Raw genomic sequence first — 23,621 nt, 5'->3', positions numbered from 1 at the left:
TTTTAGTATATTCGCAAAGCTGTGCAACCATCACCACAAATCATTTTAGAACATTTTCACCAATCTGAAAAGAAACCCTGTGTCCATTAGCAGTCACCCAGCATTTCCTTCTCCCCACAGCCCCTGGTAACCACTACTCCACTTTCTGTGTCTATGGATTTGCCTGTCCTGGACATTTCATAGAAGTGGAAGCATACAATATGGGGTCTTTTGAGTCTTGCCCCTTTCATTTAGCATGTTCTCAAAGTTCATCCATTTTATGGCATGTGTCAGTACTTCATTTCTTTTTATTGCCAAATAATATTCCATGGTACGGACAGACCACATTTTCTTTCTCCATTCATCAGTGGGTAAACTTTTGAGTTGCTTCCCTTTTGGCTATGATGAGTAACGCTGCTATGAACATTCGTGTGCAAGATTTTGTGGAGACATATGTTTTCATTTCTCTTGGTCTTTTTAGTTTTCTAAATAGAGTTACCAGAAAATTTTAAACTACATACATAGCTGGCATTTTATTTCTATTGGAGAGCACGAGCTTAGATCAATCACCTTGGTTCTAATAATGTTAAAATACACAGACACCATGAACGCTCTGCCACAAAAGACCTGCCTTGTGCTAACTCTGACCTCAGCCCCTCTCCACCAAAGCCAGGTGAGTCTCAGCTTGGCAATGGGCTAGCAAAGTGCTGAGACAGTTTCCATCAGTCTGGGCTGCCAAGCAAGCCTAACAATTCCAGGGACCCAACAATAACACAGTTAATTCTGCAAGCTCAACATGAGCAGCAGCGGCACCTGAGGTGGTTAATAACGAGCAACCTTCCACTACTGAATGCTGCTTGTCTAACAAATAGGATAGATCCTGAGGGACGTTGCCTGTGAAAACTGGTCAGGCTCTCTGTTTCATCTGCACCAATTTCCCCATGAAACACCAAGAGCGGGTGGCCTGAATTTCTGGGTGGCCTGGACTCCCTGGTGCCCAGTTAAAAATAACTACAGCTATAACCATTTTGTTAATGGCTACACAATATAAAAAGAGGTAAATTGTGACATCAAAAATATAAAAGGGGAAGAGTAAAAGGGTAGAGTTCTTGTATGTGATCAAAGTTAAGTTGTTATCAGCTTAAAATAGACAGTTACAAGCACAAGACGGTTATGTAAGCCTCACGGTAATCACAGAGAAAAACCTACAACGGGTACACCAAAGAAAAAGAGAAAGAAATCAAAGCATTCTGCTATGGTAAAATCATCACAAAGGAAGACAGCAGGAGAGGAGGAAAGGGATAATGGAACTATAAAACAACCAGGAAACAACTAACAAGATGGCAATACTAGGTCCTTACCTATCAATAATTACTTTAAATATAAATGGATTAGATTCTCCAATCAAAAGGAAGAGAGTGGCTAAATGGAGTTCTAAAAAAAGATCCAATATATGCTGCCTGCAAGAGACTCACATCAGCCTTAAATACACACGGAAGCTGAAAGTAAAGAGATGGAAAATATACTCTGTGCAAACTAAAAGAGAGCAGGGGTAGCTGTACTTATATCAGACAAAACAGACTTTAAGTAAAAACTGCAACATGAGACAAAGAAGGTCATTGTGTAATGATCAAAGGATCAATTCATCAAGAAACTGTAACAATTGTAAATATAGATGCACCCAACATCGGAGTGCCTAAATACAAGCAAATATTAACATATCTGAAGGCAGAAACAGACAGCAATGCACTAACACTAGGGGACTTCAACACTCCACTTTCAACAATGGATAGATCTTAGACCGAAAATCAAAAGGAAATGTTGGACTTGAACTATAATTTAGACCAAATGGACCTCATAGACATCTACAGAACACTCCGTTTAAAAGCAGCAGAATACACATTCTTCTCAAGCGCACACAAAACATTCTCTAAGGTAAATCAAGCACTAGGTCACAAAACAAGTCTTAACAAATTTAGGAAGACTGAAATCAAATCAAGTATCATTTCCAACCACAATGGCATGAAACTAGAAATCAATAAAAGTGGGAAAGCTGAAAAATTCACAAGTATGCGGAAATCAAATCACACTCCTAAACATCCAGTGGGTCAAAGAAGAAACTAAAAGGAAAACCAAAAAGTATCTTGACACAAATGAAAATGGAAACACAACATCCTAAATCTTATGGGATGAAGCGAAAGCAGTTCTAATTAAATGCCTACATTAAGAAAAAAGGACAACTTCAAATAAACAACCTAAGTTTACCCCTCAAGGTATTAGGAAAAAAAGAACAAACTACATCTATGGACAGCTAATCTTCGACAAAGGAGCAGAGGGCCTACAATGGAGAAAAGAAAGTCTCTTCAACAAATGGTGCTGGGAAAACTGGACAGCCACATGCAAAAGATTGAAAATTGACCATTCTTTTTCACCACACACCAAAATAAACTCAAAATGGATCAAAGACCTAAAGATTAGGCCTGAAACAATAAGTCTTCTAGAAGAGAATATAGGCGGTACACTCTTTGACATCAGTTTCAAAAGAATCTTTTCGGACACTATAACTCCTCAGTTGAGGGAAACAATAGAAAGAATAAACAAATGGGACTTCATTAGACTAAAGAGCTTCTTTAAGGCAAGGGAAAACAGGATTGAAACAAAAAAACAGCTCACTAATTGGGAAAAAATATTTACAAGCCACTTATCCGACAAAGAGTTAATCTCCATAATATACAAAGAACTCACACGGCTTAACAACAAAAAAACAAACAACCCGATCAAAAAATGGGCAGAGGACATGAACAGACATTTCTCAAAAGAAGATATGAATATGGCCAAATAATTTGATTTTTAAAAGGGCAAAGGATCTGAATAGATATTTTTCCAAAAAAGATATACAAATGGACAACAGATACTGGAAAAGGTGCTCAACATCACTAATCATCAGTGAAATGCAAATCAAAACCACAGTGAGATATCACCTCACACCTGCTAGAATGGTTATTATCAAAAAGAGAAGAGAGAACAAATGCTGGTGAGGACGTGGAGGAAAGGGAACCTTTGTGCACTGTTGGTGGAAATGTAAATTGATACAGCCACTATGGAAGACAGTAGGGAGTTTCCTCACAAAATTAGAGGTAGAACTATCATATGATCCAGCAATCCTACTTCTGGGTATATGTCTGAAGAAAAGGAAATTGGTATCCGGAAGAGATGTCTGCACTCCCATGTTCATTGCAGCACTATTCGCAACAGCCAAGATGTGGAAACAACCTATGTGTCCGTCAACAGATGAATGGAAAAAAGGAAATGTGGTGTGTGTGTATGTATAATGGAATATTATTCAGCCATTAAAATTAAGGAACTCCTGCCATTTGCAACAACATGGATGAGCCTGGAGAGCCTTACGGTAAAGGAACAAGCCAGACAGAGAAAGACCAACACTGTATGGTATCACCTGTATGTGGAACCTAAATTTTTTAAAAAGTCAAACTTATAGGAAGAGAGAGTAGAACAGCGGCTGCCAGGGCCTCAGGGGCAGGGGAAATGGGGAGTGGTTGATCAAAAGGCACAAACTCTCAGTTATAAGATGACTAAGTTCTGAGGATCTATGTACAGCATCGTGACTATTGTTAATAATATTTGTATTTGTAGCCTTGAAATTTGCTGCGAGTAGATCTTAAGCATTCTCACACACAATAAGGTAACTATGTGATGTACACCTGAAATTTATGTAATGTTATAAACCAATGTTATCTCAATTAAAAAATAGAAATAAAGATAAATAAAATTTTAAAAATTAATTCAACAGTTAAAAAGGTAACTATGTGAGGGGATGGATGCGTTAATTAACTCAAATGTGGTAATCGTTTCACTATATATATATTAAATCATCATGTTGGACACATGATGGCGTACAGGAAAAAGGAAGGGACAGAGGGAGAGCCGGCTGACCTGTCCTCAAGAAGCCTACAGTCCAATGGGACAAATGGGACCAACTGGAAAGAAAATGAATTGACCGTAAGCTTTGGGCGTCCCAGACAACAAGCCTGGTTTAAGCTCCACCTTAAGGGCAGCAGAGTTCTTTGGGTTTTATTTCCTGATCGGCCCAGACAGAGCACACTAACACTCTTCTGTTTCCTCCACATTTTGTCCCTACTGAAGATGTGGCTTGTGCAACTATGTCCAAAGCTGACGGATTGAAGGGCATGGAGGGGGTGCAAATTCTTCACCTCACAGCTGGTGAACATTTAGAATGCACCCCTGGCTTGCAAGGTCAACGTCTCCCAAACTGCCATTTAGAAGTTCCTAATCCATGAATGAGGGAGTTGAACTTCCTGTGCAGACAGACGAGGAGAGTGGAAACGGAGGACATGAGGGGAATCAACTACTCAGAGAATCCAGACACCCTCCACCAAGGGAAATCCCACTTGTAAAAATAAGAGGATTATTTGGCTGTGAAATTTGCTTAATAACTGAATAGGAAACTTATTTTGATTCCCAAGGAAAAAGGCAGACATTAAGCAATGCAAATTCCCATGCAGCCAGGAGCCAAATAAGCAGAAAATATGAATCACAACATTCTTCCCCGCACAGCAGACCCACGTTCTATTTCAGGGCAAGAAACCCACAAAGTCAAATCCTCTGACGTCTGGATTTTGCTCTAACAAGCGGACTGCCAGAATGGGCCGGGGAGGGGGCTGTCCACCTTTTCCAGTCTCTACACCAGGGCCCCTCAGAATCATCCCCGAGAACCAGCCATATCCTGCGTTCTTCTGTGAACCTCTCAGATCCTTTGAGGCCTAATGGGAGAGACAGGCTCAGGACCGGGCAGTTACACAAATGTGGGGTCAGTGCCTCAGTGGGGGCGAAACACAGGAGCTGAGGGACAGAGAGGGGGTCAACTCACCCAGCTGAGTGGGGCCCAGGGCTGGGGTGGAATGAGGGAAGGCTTGAGCAAATTCTCCCTTCCATATAGCGCAAAGGTTTTCATATTTGTTCTAAGTAAAGACCCACTAGTTCAACAGACAGTTGCAAAACATGATATGTACCACTCCCCTTTAAAAGTGGAGACGACACAAGCACATGTGACGTGAGAGAGTTGGAGAAGCCCCACTGGTGTGTTTGGATTCTCACACTGATACTGACAGCTGTGACGACTTTCTGGACAGTCATCCCGTGCCAGACACTGGACTCATCCCTCCACAAGTTCACTCATCTCATCCTCATGCTGAGCCCACGAGGCCAGCGCAGTGGTTAAGACAGAGGCCAGGGTTGAATCTGCCTCCTCCGAATACTGGCTGTATGACCAAGTGACTTGACTTCTCTATGCCTCAGCTTCCTCATCTGTAAAATGGGTATAATAACAGCACCCACCTGGTGACACTGATATGAAAATTAGTTAAGTTATTATATGAACAGTGTCTGGAATGTCGCATGCACAGTGTAAGTGTGGTTCTTATCATCATGGTCACCACCATCCCTTTTCATACCGGTCATAACAGAAGCTCAAAGGTAAGGAGGCTGAGCTATGACCCCACAGTCCCGGACCACCATCAAGTTCACTGTCAAGGCCCCACCCTACCCCATACTTGCACTCACACAGCGGCTAGGTTACACTCCACAAGGCCCTGTCCTTAGGAGGCCTCAGGAAGCGAGGACCTCACATCTTCTCTCTGCTTCGGGAGCAATTGTGCTGGAAGCACAGCTGGGCGTGGCCCTCCTCTCCCTGGGCACCTACCCACTTGCCCACAGCACCACCTCCTTGGCTGGCGCCAGCACTCGCAGAGCTCTCCCTAGACTTCCCTTGCCTTACTGTACGCTTTCCTAAGGGGATACAGACAGGCAGCCCCCTCCCGCACCAGCCTGTGTTGTTACTTTAACAGCGAGAGAGAGAGAGCACATCCAGCAGTGGTCCCTCAGTGTCGCCACACATGTATGCATTCATTCTAAACACCTTCCCATCCCCATGGCCCCCGAATAGGCCTTTGTGTTTAGTGAAGAAAGGAAACAGGAGAAAGATATCTGCTAATCTAAGACTATTTGGTTCACTTTTCCTCTGTGCCATTCTTCCCATTCCCCTCCACAAAGGAAAAGAAAAGAAATCTGGGCTGTTAGAAAGACCTTACACAACCTAATAGCATTCATTTATTCAAAAAATATTTCTTGGGCCTGGCCCAGTGGCACAGCAGTTAAGTTTGCACGTTCCACTTTGGCGGCCCGGGGTTCGCCGGTTCGGATCCCGGGTGCGGACATGGCACTGCTTGGCAAGCCATGCTGTGGCAGGCGTCCCACATATAACGTAGAGGAAGACGGGCATGGATGTTAGCTCAGGGCCAGTCTTCCTCAGCAAAGAGGAGGACTGGGAGCAGATGTTAGCTCAGGGCTAATCTTCCTCAAAAAAAAAAAAATTCTTGAGGACCTACTGTGTTCTAGACAGCATGCCAAGTTCAGGACTCCACCTCTGCTCACAGGATTGGGTTCTGCCTGGTTTAAAAGAATCCTTGTAATACTCACAACAACAACTTCCTATTACCTGAGGGTTTGCTACCCACGTAATTTGAATTAACACGAATAATTATAACTAATCATTTCAGTGGCCCAGAGCCCTGCTGGGCCCCAGGGGTCTCCACTATCCACACAGTGCTCTGAAGCATTTCTGGGAGCCCCCAGCGGTGCCTTACACATGGTCACAGAGTCCCGCCCCAGCAGGAAGCAGCTGCTCCAGGAGGGGCTGCCTCCAACGCTCTGGGGTCCGGTCCTCCTGGTGTCACAGCTCCACAGCATCCTGGCAGAGTGGGAGAGAATGACTCCCCTTTCACGTCTTATCCTCTGTGAGAGGGCTCCCAAACAGGGCCGCGCGAGCCCCCACATTTTAGAGAAACAGATTATGTTCACATTCAGCTTCTCTGCTCAGCAGCAGGTGTGGGTGTGTCTCCAGCCACAGCTGTTCCAAACGACAAGGCCGCAGTGAGAAACACTGCTCTTCTTGGATTAACAGGGCTGCCCGACCCTTTCTTGGGCCTCCAACGGCCCCACCCAGTCCCCATTTGTCAGACATACCAAGACACGTTAAATGCCACTAAAATGGAGCCCCAGATGCACCCGTGCAGCACTTCACTTCCAAGAACACGGTCGGGTCTCACCCCTCTGTGCAGCGGGGTGGGGGATGTCCGTCATGTTTCAGGCAGCACAGCACCTCTTCGTTGTGGCTGCTGCTGAGGTAAAATTCACATCACATAAAATGGACCATTTGAAAGCATACGATTCAGCGGCATTTAGTACATTCACAATGCTGGGAAACCATCACCTCTATCTAGTTCCATAACGTCTTCCTCATCCCGAAAGGAAATCCCACACCCACTAAACAGGCATCCCCACTCCCCCTTCTTCCCAGCCCCTGGCAACAGTTAGTCTTTCTGTCTCTATGGCTTCACCTATTCTGGACGTTTCATATAAATGGGATAATACGGTATGTGACCTTTCGTGTCTACCTTCTTTCACTGAGCATCGTGTTTTAGAGGCTCGTCCACGCCGTGACACGTGTCAGTGCTTCATTCCTTTTTATGGCTGAGCGATGTTCCATTGCACGAATAGACCACACTTGGATTATTGGTTCACAGTGTGATGGACATTTGAGTTGTTCCCACATTTTGGCTCTGTTGTGAATAGCGCTGCTATGAACATTCATGTACGAGTATTTGTTTGAGTATGCGTTTTCAGTTCTTTGGGGTATACACCTCAGAGTGGATTGCTGGACCATAGGGTAATTCTACGTTTAACTTGTTCAGCAACTGCCAAACTGTTTTCCACAGTGGCTGCACCGTTTTACGTTTCCACCAGCAATATACGAGGGATCCAGTTTCTCCTCAGTCTCACCAACACTTATTTTCCACTTTTTGATTATAGCCATCCTATTGAATTTGAAGTGGTTTTGATTGGCATTTCCATTACAGTTAATGAGCATCTTTTCATGTGCTTGTTGGCCTTTTGTATATCTCCTTTGGAGAAACGTCTATTCAAATCCTCCGCCCATGTTTTAATTATCGTATTTGTCTTTTTATTGTTGAGTTACATCTGTCCATTATGTATTCTGGATGACAGACCCTAATCAGACATATGATTTGCAATATTTTCTCCCATTCTGTAGGTTTTTTCATTTTCTTGATAGTATCCTTTGACGCATAGAAGTTTTTAATTTTGATACAATCCAAATAATTTTATTGTGTTGCCTGTGCTTTTGGTGTCATATCCAAGAATTCACTTCCAAATCCAAAGTGATGACAATTTACCCCTGTGTTTTCTTCTAAGAGTTTTATAGTCTTATCTCCTACATTTAGGTCTTTGATCCATTTTGAATTAATTTTTGTATATGGCGTGAGGCAGTGATCCAACTTCATTTCTTTGCATGTGAATATCCAGTTGTCCCAGTACCATTTGTTAAAGAAACTATTCTTTCTCCATTAAATGGTCTTAGCACCCTTGTCAAAAATTAATTGACCACAGATGTACGGGTTTATTTCTAGACTCTCATCCTATTCTACTGACCTATATGTTTGTCTTTATTCCTTCTGAGATTCCCATTATGCATGTTAGTATTCTTGATGGTGTAACACAGGTCTCTTAGGCTCTATTCATTTTTCTCCATTCTTTTCTCTTTCTGCTCCTCTGACTGAATAATCTCAACTGACCTATGTTTAAGTTCACCGATTCTCTCTTCTGCCTGCACAAATCTGCTACTGAATCCCTCTAGTGAGTTTTCCATTTTACTTATACTCATCAGCTCCAGAATTCCTGTTTGGCTCCTTTTTTAAATCCCTATCTCCTTACTGGTACTCTCTATATGTTGAGCATGGTTATCCTGGTTTCCTTTAGCTCTTTGAGCATATTTAAGGCAATTGATTTAAAGCCTTTGTCTATAAGTCCAATACCTGAGCTGCTTCATGGACAGTTTCTATTACTTTTTTTCCTGTGAATGGCCATAATTTCTTGTTTCTTTGCATGGCTTGTGACTTTTGTTTTTTGAATACTTCATATTTTGAATATATGGCAACTCTGCAAGTCAAATTTTCCTTCTTCTCCAGGGTTTGTCGTTGCTGCCTATTGGAGGCTACTGTTGTTTGCTTGTCTAGTGACTTTTCTAAACTATTTTTGTAAGGTCTGTAGTCTTTGCCACTGAAGTCTGGCTTCCTTTAGCTTATTGTACAGCTGGCATTTTGACAGAGTTACTGTAAATGCCTGGAGCCAACAAAAGAAATGAAGAATTTTTTTAAGGAAAGAAAAAATACTTTTCTAGCTTTGCGAGTTGGATCTGTGTCAGGGAGCTCCCTGAACACTTAGGCAGGCTGCTTTCACCTCTGCCGTGGCCTCACTTCCTGCTTGCCAGAGCCTGAAGGCCAGCAAGAGACGGAAGCTTAGCGTCTCCTCAGGCCTTTGCTGAGCATAGGTCTCACTTTTACCCTGTACGCAGCTTTCTCAACTCCCTGACACACACGGAAGCTTTGAAAAGCCCTATTGCCACCCGGCTCCCTTTCCCAGCCACTTCTTTCCCAGGCTTCTTGGTCTATTACTTGTCCCAAGTGTCGTCCCTTGCCCCAGGCTGCTGAAGCCTTTTAATGCTTTCAGCAAAAGCCACCTTAGCCCTACGAATGCCCTGAGTGAAGAAATAGGAAGACTTTCCACCTGTCTTTGAGGAAGCCACCAGATAGGGTGACACCCAGAACCACAGCTCTTTGAGAATAAGTTCCGTGTCGCTCCTTCTGACACTGGCAACCATCAGCAAGTCTGGGCCACCGTCCTCATGGCCATGGAGAGTGGGGGATGGTGGGTGGGTGACTTCAAACACCACAGCACTCTCCTACCATGAAGCAGCAGTTTCTCTTTTTAACAAGTTTTCTCCTGGGTGTTGTAAGTTTTTGACTAGATTCCAGAGTTCTTCAAAAGCTGATTCTGACAGTTTTTGCCAGTTTATTAGCTGTTTTGGGGGACAGATGGAGCCCTGGATTTCTCTAGTCCACCAATTTTGGTTGCCCAGCACCTTTTGAGCACTCTTTCTGTGTCTGCAGAAATTCCTGTGAGTCCAAAGATCCCCAAGGAGGAGGCCCAGCACTTGTTTTCCCAGTCTTCCTTGGAGCTGGCAGTACACTTAGATCCCAGCAAGATGGCCCTGCATCTCAGAAATACACAAGAAATAAACGTATTAAGGAACACAAGGGTTCTCTTGTCACTCAGGATCATATGCTTTGCACTGGCTCAGCATGATCTGTAATCCTAAATATCCTATTTTATAACTAACACTGCTCAGGCCCCAAAGAATGTTCTCCTCATCTCTTGCCCTAAAATCTCTAAACGAAAGGCAACTGTATCCGAAAGTCACAGATTTGTGGGTTGCAGCCTCTGTCAATGTTGCAGATACCGCTTCAGAGTATGCAAAGGACTTGAGTGTTGAAAACACTTAAGTGAAAGGACTAATTAGTTAACTTCTTAATTTTGTTCTCAAGTAGCATGCATGCAATAGATTCTAGCATAACTAGTATTTTCCAGCAGTGCTGAGCATCCATTTTTCTTTCTCTCTTCACGTTCATACTTGTTGTAGCTGAACGATTTTGCAATTTAAACAATCCATATCACTCTCTAATTTGTATACAGGAGATCTAAACACAAGATATGTGAAGCGATACCAGCTGTTTATATTAACTAAATTGACATTGGATACTAGACTTACAAAAAGCTATGTAAAAAAATATTACATTATTTTTTTTTGAGGAAGATTAGCCCTGAGCCAACACCTGATGCCAATCCTCCTCCTTTTTGCTGACAAAGACTGGCCCTGAGCTAACATCCATGCCCATCTTCCTCTACTTTATATGTGGGACACCTACCACAGCATGGCGTGCCAAGCGGTGCCATGTCTGCACCCGGGATCCAAACTGGCAAACCCTGGGCCACCAAAGCGGAATGTGTGCACTTAATTGTTGTGCCACTGGGCAGGCCCACATAAGATTATTAATAAAGTTGTTTTTAAAATATTAAATTTAAAATCTTCAGCTGTAAACAATTTTGATTTAAAACTTTGATATTCATTACTTACATAATTTGTCTTTTGCCTTATAATTTTAAAATACTTTTGAATATTTTAGAAAGCAACTTTGAGAAATTTCAACTTTAAAAATTTTTATTTTTACATTTACTTTCATTCATATTTGCTATGAATACATATTCAAATTTTTATATTTTTGAAACTAATTAAATTTTATTTTTGTCCTTTGGATTACTGAGTAGTACATAAACTATGCAAAAATTTTTATTATAACAACATATTTAGTGACTTTATGGAATGAAGGCAAAGAAATAAATTTTATGAAATATAGTTTATAAACTATGAACATCTTTACTTCTCATCCAAATATTGCTGGCCCATCAACTACCTCAGATATATGCAATAAACTCAGTTTTCCTTGATCTTTTGCCAACTTCATCATATAAAACCAGATTTGCTTGGGGTTTTGTTGTTGTTAAGAAGTTGTCAAGGTAGGAGAATAGAACCTATTTTACTAAACAGTTAGCTTGATTTGTAACTTTTGAATACATAGATACAGGCATATCTTGTTTCATTGCACTTCACAGACACTGCGTTTTTCACAAGACCCTCTGCCAGCAAACAGACTCACTGAAGGCTCAGAGGATGGTTAGCATTTTTTAGCAATAAAGCATTTTTAGTTAAGGTATGTACATTGTTCTTTTAGACAATGCGTCTGCACACTTAATAGACTACTGTACAGGGTAAACATAACTTTCACATGCCCTGGGAAACCAAACATCCATGTGACTTGCTTTATTGCGATGTTTGCTCTGTTGGGGTGGTCTGGAACTGCACCCACGGCATCTCTGGGGTATGCCGGATATATGACGCAGCGGCCTCTTTCCAAACCTTGCCTGGTACTGTCTGCTTGCAGTTAGGGTGTGTACCTTTGATCCAATACAGCAGTGCTTCTCAGCGGGGCCATTGTGCCCTGCAGGGGAATTTGGCAATGTCTGGAGACATTTTTGGTTGTCTCAACTGGCATCTAGTGTGGGCAGGCCAAGAATGTTGCTCAACATCCTACAATGCACAGGATAGCCCCCCAACCCCCACCCCCACAAAGAATTATCCAATCCAAAACGTGAATAGTGCCATGGTTATTGTAGGAAGGGTGACAGAGAAACCTCAAGCTTCCAGAGACAGCAGAGGCAAAGGACTCAGGAACGTGATAGGGACACAGCATCACAGAGGCAGTTGTGGTGTCCAGCCCCTGCTGCAGCAGAGTTCTCCAGTGACGGCCCCGAAGTGTAACGGCGATACCTTCCCCAGCTGCAAAGTCTCCCAACTAATTCTCTGGTCCTTCCAGAGATCCTGAGTTACCTTATCTCCTACAACAGATTAAACCAGTTAGCGCGGTTTGTTTTCCTCCAACTGAGAACACTGATAAAGCAGGTGGGAGCCATACCCCGGGCCCCATTTGACGATGAGATCGATCCCCAAGAGGTCCCATAGCAGATTAGTGAAAGAGTTGGAAGTAGAGCTCTGTTAGTTTGCTCGCGAGTCATCAGAATTTAGCTCAAACCTGTAAATTTAATTTTAGTTTTATTATAAATTTAACTAAATTTAACTCAAACCAGTATTTTAAGTAAAAGAGGAGAATGTTTTTCCTTGCTCACAGAACACAAACATGGGAACGGCAGGGGTGCAGCTGCATCTCCGGAACCAGATGCCCAGACTCACACACCAGGAAGACCTGATCCGTCTGCTGCTCATAGACGTTCCTCCTTGTTGCTCCAAGTGGCTTTTTCCAGATCGCAGAAATTACGACACTCAGTACCTCTAATCTCCCAGGTTCTAAATATCCTAAGGTATCTCCAAGCTGATTTGAGGCAGATGCCCCACCCAGGGACCAATTATCTGGGCCTGAGGGTTGGGTATTTAAGAACCATCACTTCTGAGCTGCTCACAGCTTATTTATTGGCCAGAATTAGTCACGTAGAAAGAGCACTTCTATCATCACGTGCCTGGCAGAGGGAGAACCTGAGTATTTTGCAAATAGCTCCACTTACCATTCCAGTACTCTGCAAGCACTATATTTAATCTTTACAACCACCACAGGAATTACTACTACTGTCTCTATGTTAAAGATGAGGAAAGTGACACACAAGAGGCGAAGAAACTGGCCCAAAATCACACAGCAGGAGACTGAGGCCAGCATGATTCCACAGTCCATTTTCTTCACCATATTTTTTTACTGCCTCCCTTGCTCATCTTGTTTGGTCTTCGGCACTTCCACTGCCCATCAGATCACTTAAAACATAAAAAGAGGGGACCTGACAGTGATCTTGAACTGAATCCTGCCCACGTCCCACTCCACCTTCACGTTGCTGAGACCAATTGTGGGTTCCACGGACCTCTGTGGACTCGACACCACAGCACAGGAGCTGGACTGGATTAGACTTAAAAGGCCTGCTCTCCCACAACCACCAGGGTCCGAAACGACTTCGTCAAACATGCAGTCACCCCCTTTGATAAGCCAGATGCTGGAAATACAGATGCGTTAACAGGGTTCCTCCTGTAGAGAGCTCAGCCCGGTGGAGATTAACAGGCTGTCCAACGAGGGCACAGACTGGATGTTTGCGCCTCCAGTACCTCAAGTGCCTGGACGTAGTAAACATTAAAGACAAGGAGAACGCATGGCAGGACACAGCAAGGGCCAGAGAACAGGCAGGCTGTGGTTTAAGGGCACCTAAGTCCTGACTTTGCCACTTCCCAGCATCATGAACAAACAGCTTCACAGCTGGGCTTCACTTTGTTCACCTGAAAATCTGGAGCCAGGAATGGCAGCCACGATGGAGAATTGTTAAGATTAAATGAGATGATAACGCAAAGCTCTTAGTTCCAAGCCTGGCATACAGTAAACATTCAACAAGCACTAAAAACTATTCTTAGTCTTAGTAAGGCATTCGTAAGAGAAAAGATAAAAGTATAACACCACATGTTCTTCTCGAAAGATTTATGGTGGAAGCGACATTTAAGCTGGCTCTTGGGAACACCTCCAGGAAAGAGAAAAAAGCATTCCAGGTGGGGTGAGCCATGGGCACAGGCTGAGGTAGGGCATAAATGGGGTCAATTTAGGATTTAAGATTGGTGGGTACGGTTTGGGAAGCAGTGGATTAGCCTGAAAGCCAAGTGAGAATCAGACTTTGGGTCTCCCAGAGCTTGCTTTCCTTGGGGTCAGGAACAGGAAGCAACTTCCCAGCCTGGGAGCAAGGACATCATCTCTCAGATGTTGACCTGACCAGGAAAGATTGTCACTGCCTTTGCCCAGAGAACTGAGTGCTCTTCTATATAGCACTCCCTCAGTTACCAGGAGATAAGGTAGAACAGCCACTGAATGACGACACAGCGTGCACTGGCATGCACGCACTGACGTGACACATACGTGCTGCTCAAACATGGAGGGTGTCCTTGGCAGTGGTCCTCTGACCTTTCGAATTCCAAGTTTCTTTCAGCCTCTGATCAAAGGCTCTATGGAATGTCTCTCCAGAAAAATGCATGAGTATCAGTTTTCTATGTATTTTCAGAAAGCTCATTGTCTCCTTGATATCTGTGGATTCTAGGCTAAGAATCCAGGGTCTAGGTACGTGCTGGGGCCGCTTTTAACACTATGACTCAAAGCGTTGGTGGGCCCAGATGCCATCATCTGTTCCTTCCCCCACTCTTGTCCCCGGGTCTCTGCCTGTCTGCAGCAGTAGCACCCTGAGAGGACAGGCAGGGCTCACACCACAGGAAAGGACATCTCACCTTGGAGCTAAATCATACTGCCAGGAGGAATGTAAACTTTGTCCAGACCCTTGACCCCGGGAGCTTGCCCTGGACAACCAGCCCCAGGTCATGTTAAAACTATTTACCAGGACTCAGAAACACGGACTAAGGCCATCTGTTTGCCCACTAACACAAGGAACATGTGCTGGGAAATCCATCAACTGGTGACCCAATTTTCCTACCCAGATTTTCCCCTTGACCACTTCAAAGGACACAGGATCCCCACGAAATGGTGGTAGCAGATGGGGCCATTTTCTTGTCCTATCTTAGTATTTCAGGTCAGTGCCCAGTGAGACGATTCATTTAATCAACCTGTATTTACTGAGGTTTCTGTGCCAGGCATCAGGCTAGGGACCACAGGCACAACAGTAGACAAAACATGGCCCCTGTCCTCCTAGAGTTTACAATCTTGGCATGAGAAATAGGCTCTAACCATCGCTCACTTCACCTCTGCGCCTGAGGAACACAACTGTATACATGACTATCAAGTGCTCAGTAAGTGTATCTCACATAATCTCATCTTACTCATCAACCCAGAGGTAAGACTTCCATTATTCCCATCATACAGAGGGGATCAAGGCTATTAAGCAGAAATGCACACCTCAACTCTAGTCTGGTGAACTCCCAAAACTCCCAATCTTACTCATGGACTTCCAAACATCACAGGCCCCACACCCAGACATGCCTCTCAGCTGGCTTTCTCCTAACACTTAGCAAGAGGAGTCCTTAGCTGCCACATCTCTAGGGACAGTCTTTGGCATTCCTAGCTATTTCCCACAGCCCATACTAGGCCCTCCTTTCAGGAAGTTACTGAACGCCCCAGGCCCGGGGCTGTTTCACACGTGCACTCATTTAGCAAACCCATGAGGGAGCGTCTCCCTTTTTACAGAAGAGGGAGGCTCACGGAAGTCGTCACTTGCCGGATCACCTTACTCCAGGTCAGTGATGATTCAGCATCCCCACCCTGGCTGAGGTACTGAACTGTATTTACTGACAACTGCTTGATCCATCAGGAAGTCAGAAATAGCCCTACAGGACAGTTATCAAAACATCCCAAAGAACAGTGAAACGTGTTACTTCTCTGGGGGAAAAAAAAAACAAAACCTATGCAACATCAAACAGCTCTTAGCACCTACCATCCTCTTAGGTCTACTGGACGTCTTGTAATCAGGCCTGCAACCTGGCAGCTTTTTTTTTTTTTACTTTGGCCCACATGACTACAAACAAGCAAGCAAGACCAGCTTCTAGAAGGCTGTGAATTGCTCAGTTCATCCCATGCCCATGCCAGGCAAATACAGCTGGCTAGCTGCACAGTAACGTTAACACACCTGGCCTTTCTTACAAGACTCCTTTCTCCTTGGCCAGACCCACAGACCTACAAGAATGAAGAGTCTAGCCTCTGCTGTCCAATACAGAACACCAGCCACATGTGGCTCTTGGGAGTGGCTAGTCACAATTAAGATGTGCTTTAAGTATAAATAAATATACAATATACATGATTTCAAAGACTATTATCAAAAAGAGTAAAATTCCATTTTTTCCTATCAACTACATGTTGAAACTTTAACGTTTTGGACAAACAAAATGTTATTAAAAAATCAATCCCAACTATCTCTCTTTATCTTAATGTGGCTACTAGAATGTTTAATTACACATGTGGCTCTTGTTACATTTGTACTGGACAGCACTACTTCTAAAAGGGGGAGAGGAGCCCTGATCTATTTCACAGAAGACACGCTGCCCTCTTTGGTGGCTGAGCCCTTCACAAGCATTTCCCAGGTGACGTGGTCCAGCAAACTAATCTCCTCCAATTCCAGGAATACACCTCTGACAGGTTTACAGTAAAACTAGTTTTTAAAAATGTTTCATTTTTTAAAAATGACATGTTACGAACACATATCGCTAAAATGTTACTGACACATCACCCAAGTTTACTTTGAAAGAGTCTTGGTGAGCTGTGGGATCTAGCTGTCTGCTTCCTACCTGCATCCTTATAAACACACAGTTAACTGCAGCCATATCATACTTTTAGGGCAGGTAACAACAGTGCATGAAATGTGTATTGTCAAGCTAAAAACAGGAAAGGCACCACTTCTTCCAGGGTCAATCTAAGACTCCAGAAAGGGACAGCTTCACCACCTGAACCCCAGCCAGATCCAACCATCCAGGACGAGACACACTCTCCTCTGGTGAGCTAAGAGGGTGACGGTGGGATTATCACAAGTCATGACTTTCTTCTTCACTTCAGTCAGGGAAACAGCATTCACCAACTAACACAAAGGCTGTGGACTGCTGCAGACACTTGCTACCGTGCTGCAAAGTTCAACACGACTCAGCGAAGCACCATAGTCCACTGAGGCATTTTATTTGCACGTACGCATTACATCCCTAGAAAAAGAATCCCAGGATTTTCCCTCCTGTGTGTTTTCGTCTTGCTTCTTCATGGTCCATGATGCCAGCTGAGGTTGTCAGTACAATGAAACTATGGAGAGTTAAAAAAAAAAAAAAAAAATGCTGGTGAGTTTTTCCTAAAAATAATTCAACATAGAGCCACTCTCTGGTACAGAAAAATGCCAACACTCCTCCACACTTAAGATGCCTTCCCATAATGGACAGACTAACGCTGCCGACACAGGCTGGAAATGCACGGGCATGGCTCCTGGAACCAAAAGACGCAAGGCCAGAGACCTCAGCTGCGTACCCTCACATGGCCCTGCCTTCAGCTTACACTGAGAAACAATGCCATCGAGCTTAACTGAAAACAAAGACTGGGAACTCCTTTAACTTCAAAATGTCACTGTCTGCTCTCAGGCAAGGAAACATGGAGTTTAAAGCATCAATTTAACCTTGCCTGAACTGCTGCTGCCACTGACTATATATGATCACAGGCAAGCTATTGTACTGACAGTCATTCAGACAATGGGAGTCCCACCTCAAAGTAAGACTTATAAGGCAGTACTGTCAACTGTGAGGCATTAAAATAAGCATGATAATTCCAATCAGCAGTGACTCTCTCTTAACACTTTGTCTGGAATACAATAACCAGGAAGTGGAAGTAGATTCAACCAGGTCAGCAAACACGGTTGGGGGCTTGAGATTGTAACCACAAATAGATAAACTAAAGCAGGTGATAATATAGCCTATAAGAGGACTATCACCATTTTTACAGATAAAGAAATCAAGTCTGTAACTTGCCTGAGGCCTTGCAGCTTTAAAGTAGGAAAACAAGGATTTAAACTCTTTTACTAGGTCTTTTACTAGGGATAAGGATTTTCAAACTGAGCTTCCCCAGAGGCCTAAGGTTCAAAAGTGACTCAGCCATAGAGGGGATCACTTGGAACATACCGTATGAACCACCTACACTGAGTGAACAACAGGCACTAAATAGGGGACACGCCTGTGTCTGTCAGCCTCAGGTCTCACACCGCTCAGAACCTGAAGCCTAACACGTGCAATGTGGCAACACACAAATAAGCTAACCCTCGAGTCAAGCTGATGAGAATGGCGACAATCACTACTGCTGTGACCCAAAAGACCTCAGCTCAAGTCTGATCGCATCACAGCAATTCTTAATGTTAACTTCTTTTAAATTATGAAAATCAACTCACCCAAATTGACGGGACGGGAGCAAGTTATTTTGCCATTTTTCTAGATCTTTCAGTTGCACGTCAAATCTGGGGCTGATCACTCCACACTGTAAAAGCATAACAGAAAACGCTGTTCACACGTCACCAGTAACAGAAAAGGTGATAACACAAAGCAGCATTCATAACCGCTTAAGAGTCATATACACCAACCAACTCAACATTTAATGGGTAACCATTCTGTGCACAATCTTTGATATGAATGCATCTGAAAACTACGCTGAATTAAGACTGCTTGCATAGGGAAAAGTAGTAAAATCCTGAAGAAGTCAGTAAGAGAGGTAGAACACGAGGCAATAAATACACGGCAGTGTCAGGTCACCAGCACGGACCCCTACGGGACAGCTGTCCCACAACAAATGACCACATTTCAAACAGCTAAGGGACCAAGTCTTAGGCAAACAAAATTGTAGTCACTTTTTTTTTTTTTACATAGTAAGGCTGAGACAAATGTGTAGGGTCTCACATCCTTCACCTAAAAGCTAAAAATGCAAAATACTACAATTTTTAAGGGACAAGCCCAACAGGCACTCAACTAAAATCTAAGAACCATGGCTCCACACCAATGAAGCACCGCCCTGCATTTCTGAAGCCTAATATCCTACAACCCCAGACAAATGTTTCCCAACTAATCTAGCAAAATGGATGGAAGGCAGAAAGAGCAGAGTTCTTACTGTTATCCCACCCATCTGCTACTAGGACACAGCAACAGCTACCCTCCAAAAGAGCTCTCCACGAGCCAAAGCGCTGCACTTCAATCCCATCATATGCAAATCCTAAAACACAACAAATGTTCAAACCTCCTGACAGGCCACAAGAGCTTACCCGTAAATTCATACAAGGTCTACGATTAGAGCAACTGGGTTTAGAAAGCGGAAGCTGAGGGGGATCAACAGCCTCTTTAATTAAAGCTAAAAAGGAATCCCTGCTCAAACCACTGCTCTACAAATCACTGGAACACTTAAAAACATCAATGCAGAAAGGCTCTTGCTGGTTTTTTTTTTTAAATCAAGGGAAGTTTGCACTTGCTTTTTTTTTTTTCCCCAGGGGAAGATTTGCCCTAAGCTAAGATCTATTGCCAACCTGCTTCCTTTTTCTAGCCACCCCACCCCTCAAACACCAGTACATAGTTGTGTATAGTTGAAGTTCTGCTACATGAGCCACCACCACAGCAATGACTACTGACAGCCCAGTGGTGTGGTTCTGTGCCCAGGAACTGAACCCCAGTCGCTGAAGCGGCACACACCCAACTTCAACCACTAAGCCATCAGGGCTGGCTCAAGGTTCCCCCTATTTACACACAAGAAATGATCATGTGAGAACACCCAGGATTAGTACCCTCAAAGTGTAAACTCCAGAGGACTAACAGAGCAGCTAGACAGTTGTGTGCGCACATCCACCCAAGACAATCATTAGAAAGATTCCAAGACACACGACTGTAAACCAAAGGAAACGGTGAGGTTAGAATTTACTGAAGTCTTCAGAGCAGTCACACTTCCCTAGGCAGAGGTCTGAGCCCAGAGAAACCGAAAATGGGCCTGTCAGGCCCAACCGCCCCATGCCAGGAAGCGCACTCAGGTTCTGTCACATGATCCTGTCAGCTGCGCTGTCACCTGACTGTCCTCACACTGGGAGGAATGCAGAGAGAGGAATAGGGTAGACTAATTCTTTCTCCAAGCAAGCTACAATGAAAGCCCCTTCTGTGGCCTCCACTCCACGGCCCCCAGGCTTTCATTTACTCCAGCAGCAAAAATCCCTCTCATCCAGCTAGAATTAAACCAGCACACCCTCTCCCTCTCCCAAACCACGTGAATCTTAAGAGGATGTGATCAACACCAGAATTTTCTTAATTAATCTACAGTCTAACCACTACCTTATTTCTTCCCAGCCCCAGAATGTCGCCACAGTATGGGTACATCCATCCTTGGGGGAAAGAAACTGAGGCAACAATGTCTTCTAAGGAGGAAAACTAAGTTCAGAGAAACCGAAGTTTTGCCCAAAGTCAGGCCGCCAAGTAATTGGCAGGGCCTGGATTTCAACTGCCTCTTAGCCAGAATTTTTCAAACTCGTACACCACAGAACAATGATGCCACAAATGAGCTCCATTTGGGAACTGCTCTGTTCAAATTTGTTTCTCAAGCTATTATGTATAATGAATGTTTAAGAGGAATTTGGTTCACAGCGCTTCAACTTTTTAACATCAACTCAAAACCAGACTTAAAATTACTCTTGAAAACTTTTCAAATCTCTCCAAGGCTTCACATCCAGTAGTTTTCATCTTACCTTAAGTATCCACACGTGAAGTTGGCGCACTGTGTAAGGAAGCAACTTTGTAAAGTGGGAACTGTTGAACTAGGAAATAACCTCACCAATCCGGCTCCTGCCACTAACCACAATTCACTTTCCAGGCCTCTCCTCCCCCATCTGTGTTGGACTACAGGATCTCCCACTCCTTGCAAATCTGAAAGCTACAAACTTGGACACAAACAGTGGGGTAGCAGCTCAGGGACCTTAACTAGCTCAACCTGCCCCCAACCCATGCAATCGAACCACAAAGTCAAACTGGTGGAAGAGAGCCACTAGGTTATGCCGACAAGTCAACTGAAAGACACGCGTACAGCCTATGGCAGCAAAAACAGAAGGACTAATACTGTTACTTAGAGAACCCCATTCTGTTGGAAAAAACCAACATAATCACCAAGACGACAGGAAGGCCAAACCATTCACACTAACAGGCCAGTGGCCTGCGCCACCCCAAGTTCAGTGAGGTGGACAGCATACCTTCCAACGCCAGTACTACCAGCTGTTCATTTTACCCACCCTCCACACCTTCCTTCAGACAGCTCACACCCCACAAACACTAGGTCAACTAGCTATTCTAGAGCAAACACAACCCTGGAGAACAAATGAAGGAAAATGTGATATAAAAAGCAATGATTTTAATCAATTCTTTAAGTAATTTTTTTTAACCTAACTGGTAAAGCAAGCACTCAATTTTACAAAGGGCAATTACAACACCTAACACCCTGTTCACATAACTCTGAAGGTTCTTAAATGTGGAAAATGATCCATTCTTACCTTGTTTAACCTGCCCGTGAGGTTCACAACAATCTTCCCAGCTCTGTGGTCATCGATGATTTCAAATTCGCCAATGTAACCTATAAAACATAAGTCACTGGACTAAATGGCAGCTAACGACCAGACAGACCTAAACATTTATGCTCCTCTAGAGTCCTGCTGTCTGCCTGCTAGATTGTTTCCTCATGTCATCTCAGTGATTGTTTCTCTAAGAAGCTTAGACAAAGATGTTCTGTACCACAGCTAACTTTCACAGCCTAGTAATATATAAAATTTAGGGCACAACACCCCGAACAACCCACCCTGCAATTCTAAAAAGGGGTTTAACTTCCCCTTGCCCCTCACAGCTTCCCACTCCCAAAGGCTACCTTGTGCCCAAGACGTGCAACAATCCTCCTTTCCATCCCAAGGAGCTCTTAGAAGAGCTCAGGAGCCCTTTCAATGACATGCTGCAACTGCAATATTACACAAAGAAAGGCCATTTTAGCTCCCAAACACCCAGCAGGGCATGTCACAAACTCCTCCTCCGGGTTCAGCTGTGCTCACCCACTCAGCGCCTCTGGAAGGGCATCACTTGTCCAGACTATGCTGTCCACAGCCCAAGCCAACGCAGCAGTTCCCAGGTATGACTGACACCTGGCTCCCTCACCTTTCCAGTCCTCTCCCCGACAATTAATTTTCACAGGACCGATTCCTTACATATTTTTACATCAAAACATAAAACACAGCAACGCACTTACCATGCTTCATCATCACAGTCAGAAACCGGACGATGACTTTGGAGCACGGCCTAATGAGCACCTGGCGTTTGCCCCTCTTCTCGGCATTGTTAATGCTCTTGAGAGCATCGGCCAGGACATTCATGCGCACCATTGTGGCTGTTCGGGAAAGACACACAGGGTTTGACCAGCAATGCCGACATCAACAGGCACCCAATCGCTCCACGGCCAACACATCCTCCTCTCTCTGCCTCTACCACGACGAAGTCTTCCTCACTCTAAGCAGCTGGCTCCCCGGCCGCCACGGCAGGACATGTCAGCTACCAAAACCGAAACATCAGCTGCGGTCGGCCAGTTATCCAGAACGGGAGCTGAGAATCGCCGGCAATGATCCCCAAACTTCTGCAACGCAGCAGCAGCATCTGCACTATGAACACTGTCCTTTAAACCAACTAATTCAATGTCAGCCTTGTCCTAACACCCGAAAGATATACCTGACTTTCACCTAACACCCCTAACTATTAAAATCAGCTGTCTGTCCTTGTGCCATCTGAGATCGTCCAACAGCAGGCATTCCACAGCGGCAAACACAAACATTGTACATGCAGACTGGACTCTATCGCCCTGGGCACGAACTGCAAGACACTCACAAAGTTTTGAAAGCTAAAGATGGACATAAAGCATGCTCCAAGTGCCAACAGCAAAGATCCAACCTGCTTCCTGAAGTTCAACCAAGTGTCCGAAGGGAAACCCCGGGACCCAGAAGATCCAGGTTAGTTCCCAGCAAATGCCACCCCAAGCAGGATGCAGCGTCCCTGCCGAGCGGCCTCCGCCGTCCAAACTCCCGGGCGACCGCAGGAATAGCAAGGGGCATGGCCCACTACGGCCACCGTCCCCGACGCTTCCCGCCGCCGCCTGGAGCCAAGGCGCTGCCTCAGCCACCAAGGGGAGGGGGTCCTGACACCACCGACCGAGTCGGGGCTACCGAAAGCTCGGGTTCCGCCAGCGCTGCGGCCTGCCCCCCACAGGCCCGGCTTCCCAGAGTGGAAAGCGTGGGGCGACCAAGCATGACTCTCCCCTACGCCTGCCCAGGCCCCCGCAAGGCCAGTATCCCCGGCTCAGGCGGGCTCTGGCATCTTCGTAGAGCACCAAAGGCGAGCCTCAAGCTACAGGATGGCACCGATAGCCTACGGATGCTACTGGATACCTCAGAGAGCCATACTCACCGGCACGGAAAGATGGCGGAAAGAGGACGGGAGGGGCGAGCGCACGGAGTTATGGGAAGCGGGCGGGCTATCGCGAGACTTTCAAAGGACCGCCAAAAAAAAAGATTGCCTAGTAGAAGGAGGTGGA

At 44.6% G+C, this 23,621-nt stretch overlaps 1 protein-coding gene across 3 annotated transcripts; it reads right to left on the bottom strand.

The window, feature by feature from the left end:
- Nucleotides 1-17,175: 17,175 nt before the first annotated feature.
- On the bottom strand, nt 17,176-23,621 carry RPS15A (ribosomal protein S15a). Of its 3 annotated transcripts, none has more exons than XM_014844347.3 (5): nt 23,495-23,621; nt 22,290-22,427; nt 21,550-21,629; nt 18,436-18,521; nt 17,176-17,309 (listed from the first exon to the last, which is right to left on the bottom strand). In XM_014844347.3, exons 2-5 carry the CDS (start codon nt 22,420-22,422, stop codon nt 17,216-17,218), a joined length of 393 nt encoding a protein of 130 aa, XP_014699833.1. In that variant the 5' UTR covers nt 22,423-22,427; nt 23,495-23,621; the 3' UTR covers nt 17,176-17,215. The 3 variants fall into 3 exon arrangements, with proteins under 3 accessions (XP_014699833.1, XP_070340967.1, XP_070340968.1); XM_070484866.1 differs by having other exon boundaries at nt 22,919-23,500; XM_070484867.1 differs by having other exon boundaries at nt 22,982-23,498.

The sequence above is a fragment of the Equus asinus genome, chromosome 14 (assembly GCF_041296235.1).
Source record: "Equus asinus isolate D_3611 breed Donkey chromosome 14, EquAss-T2T_v2, whole genome shotgun sequence".
NCBI lineage: Eukaryota > Metazoa > Chordata > Mammalia > Perissodactyla > Equidae > Equus > Equus asinus.
This window is presented reverse-complemented; position numbering and strand designations above follow the sequence as displayed.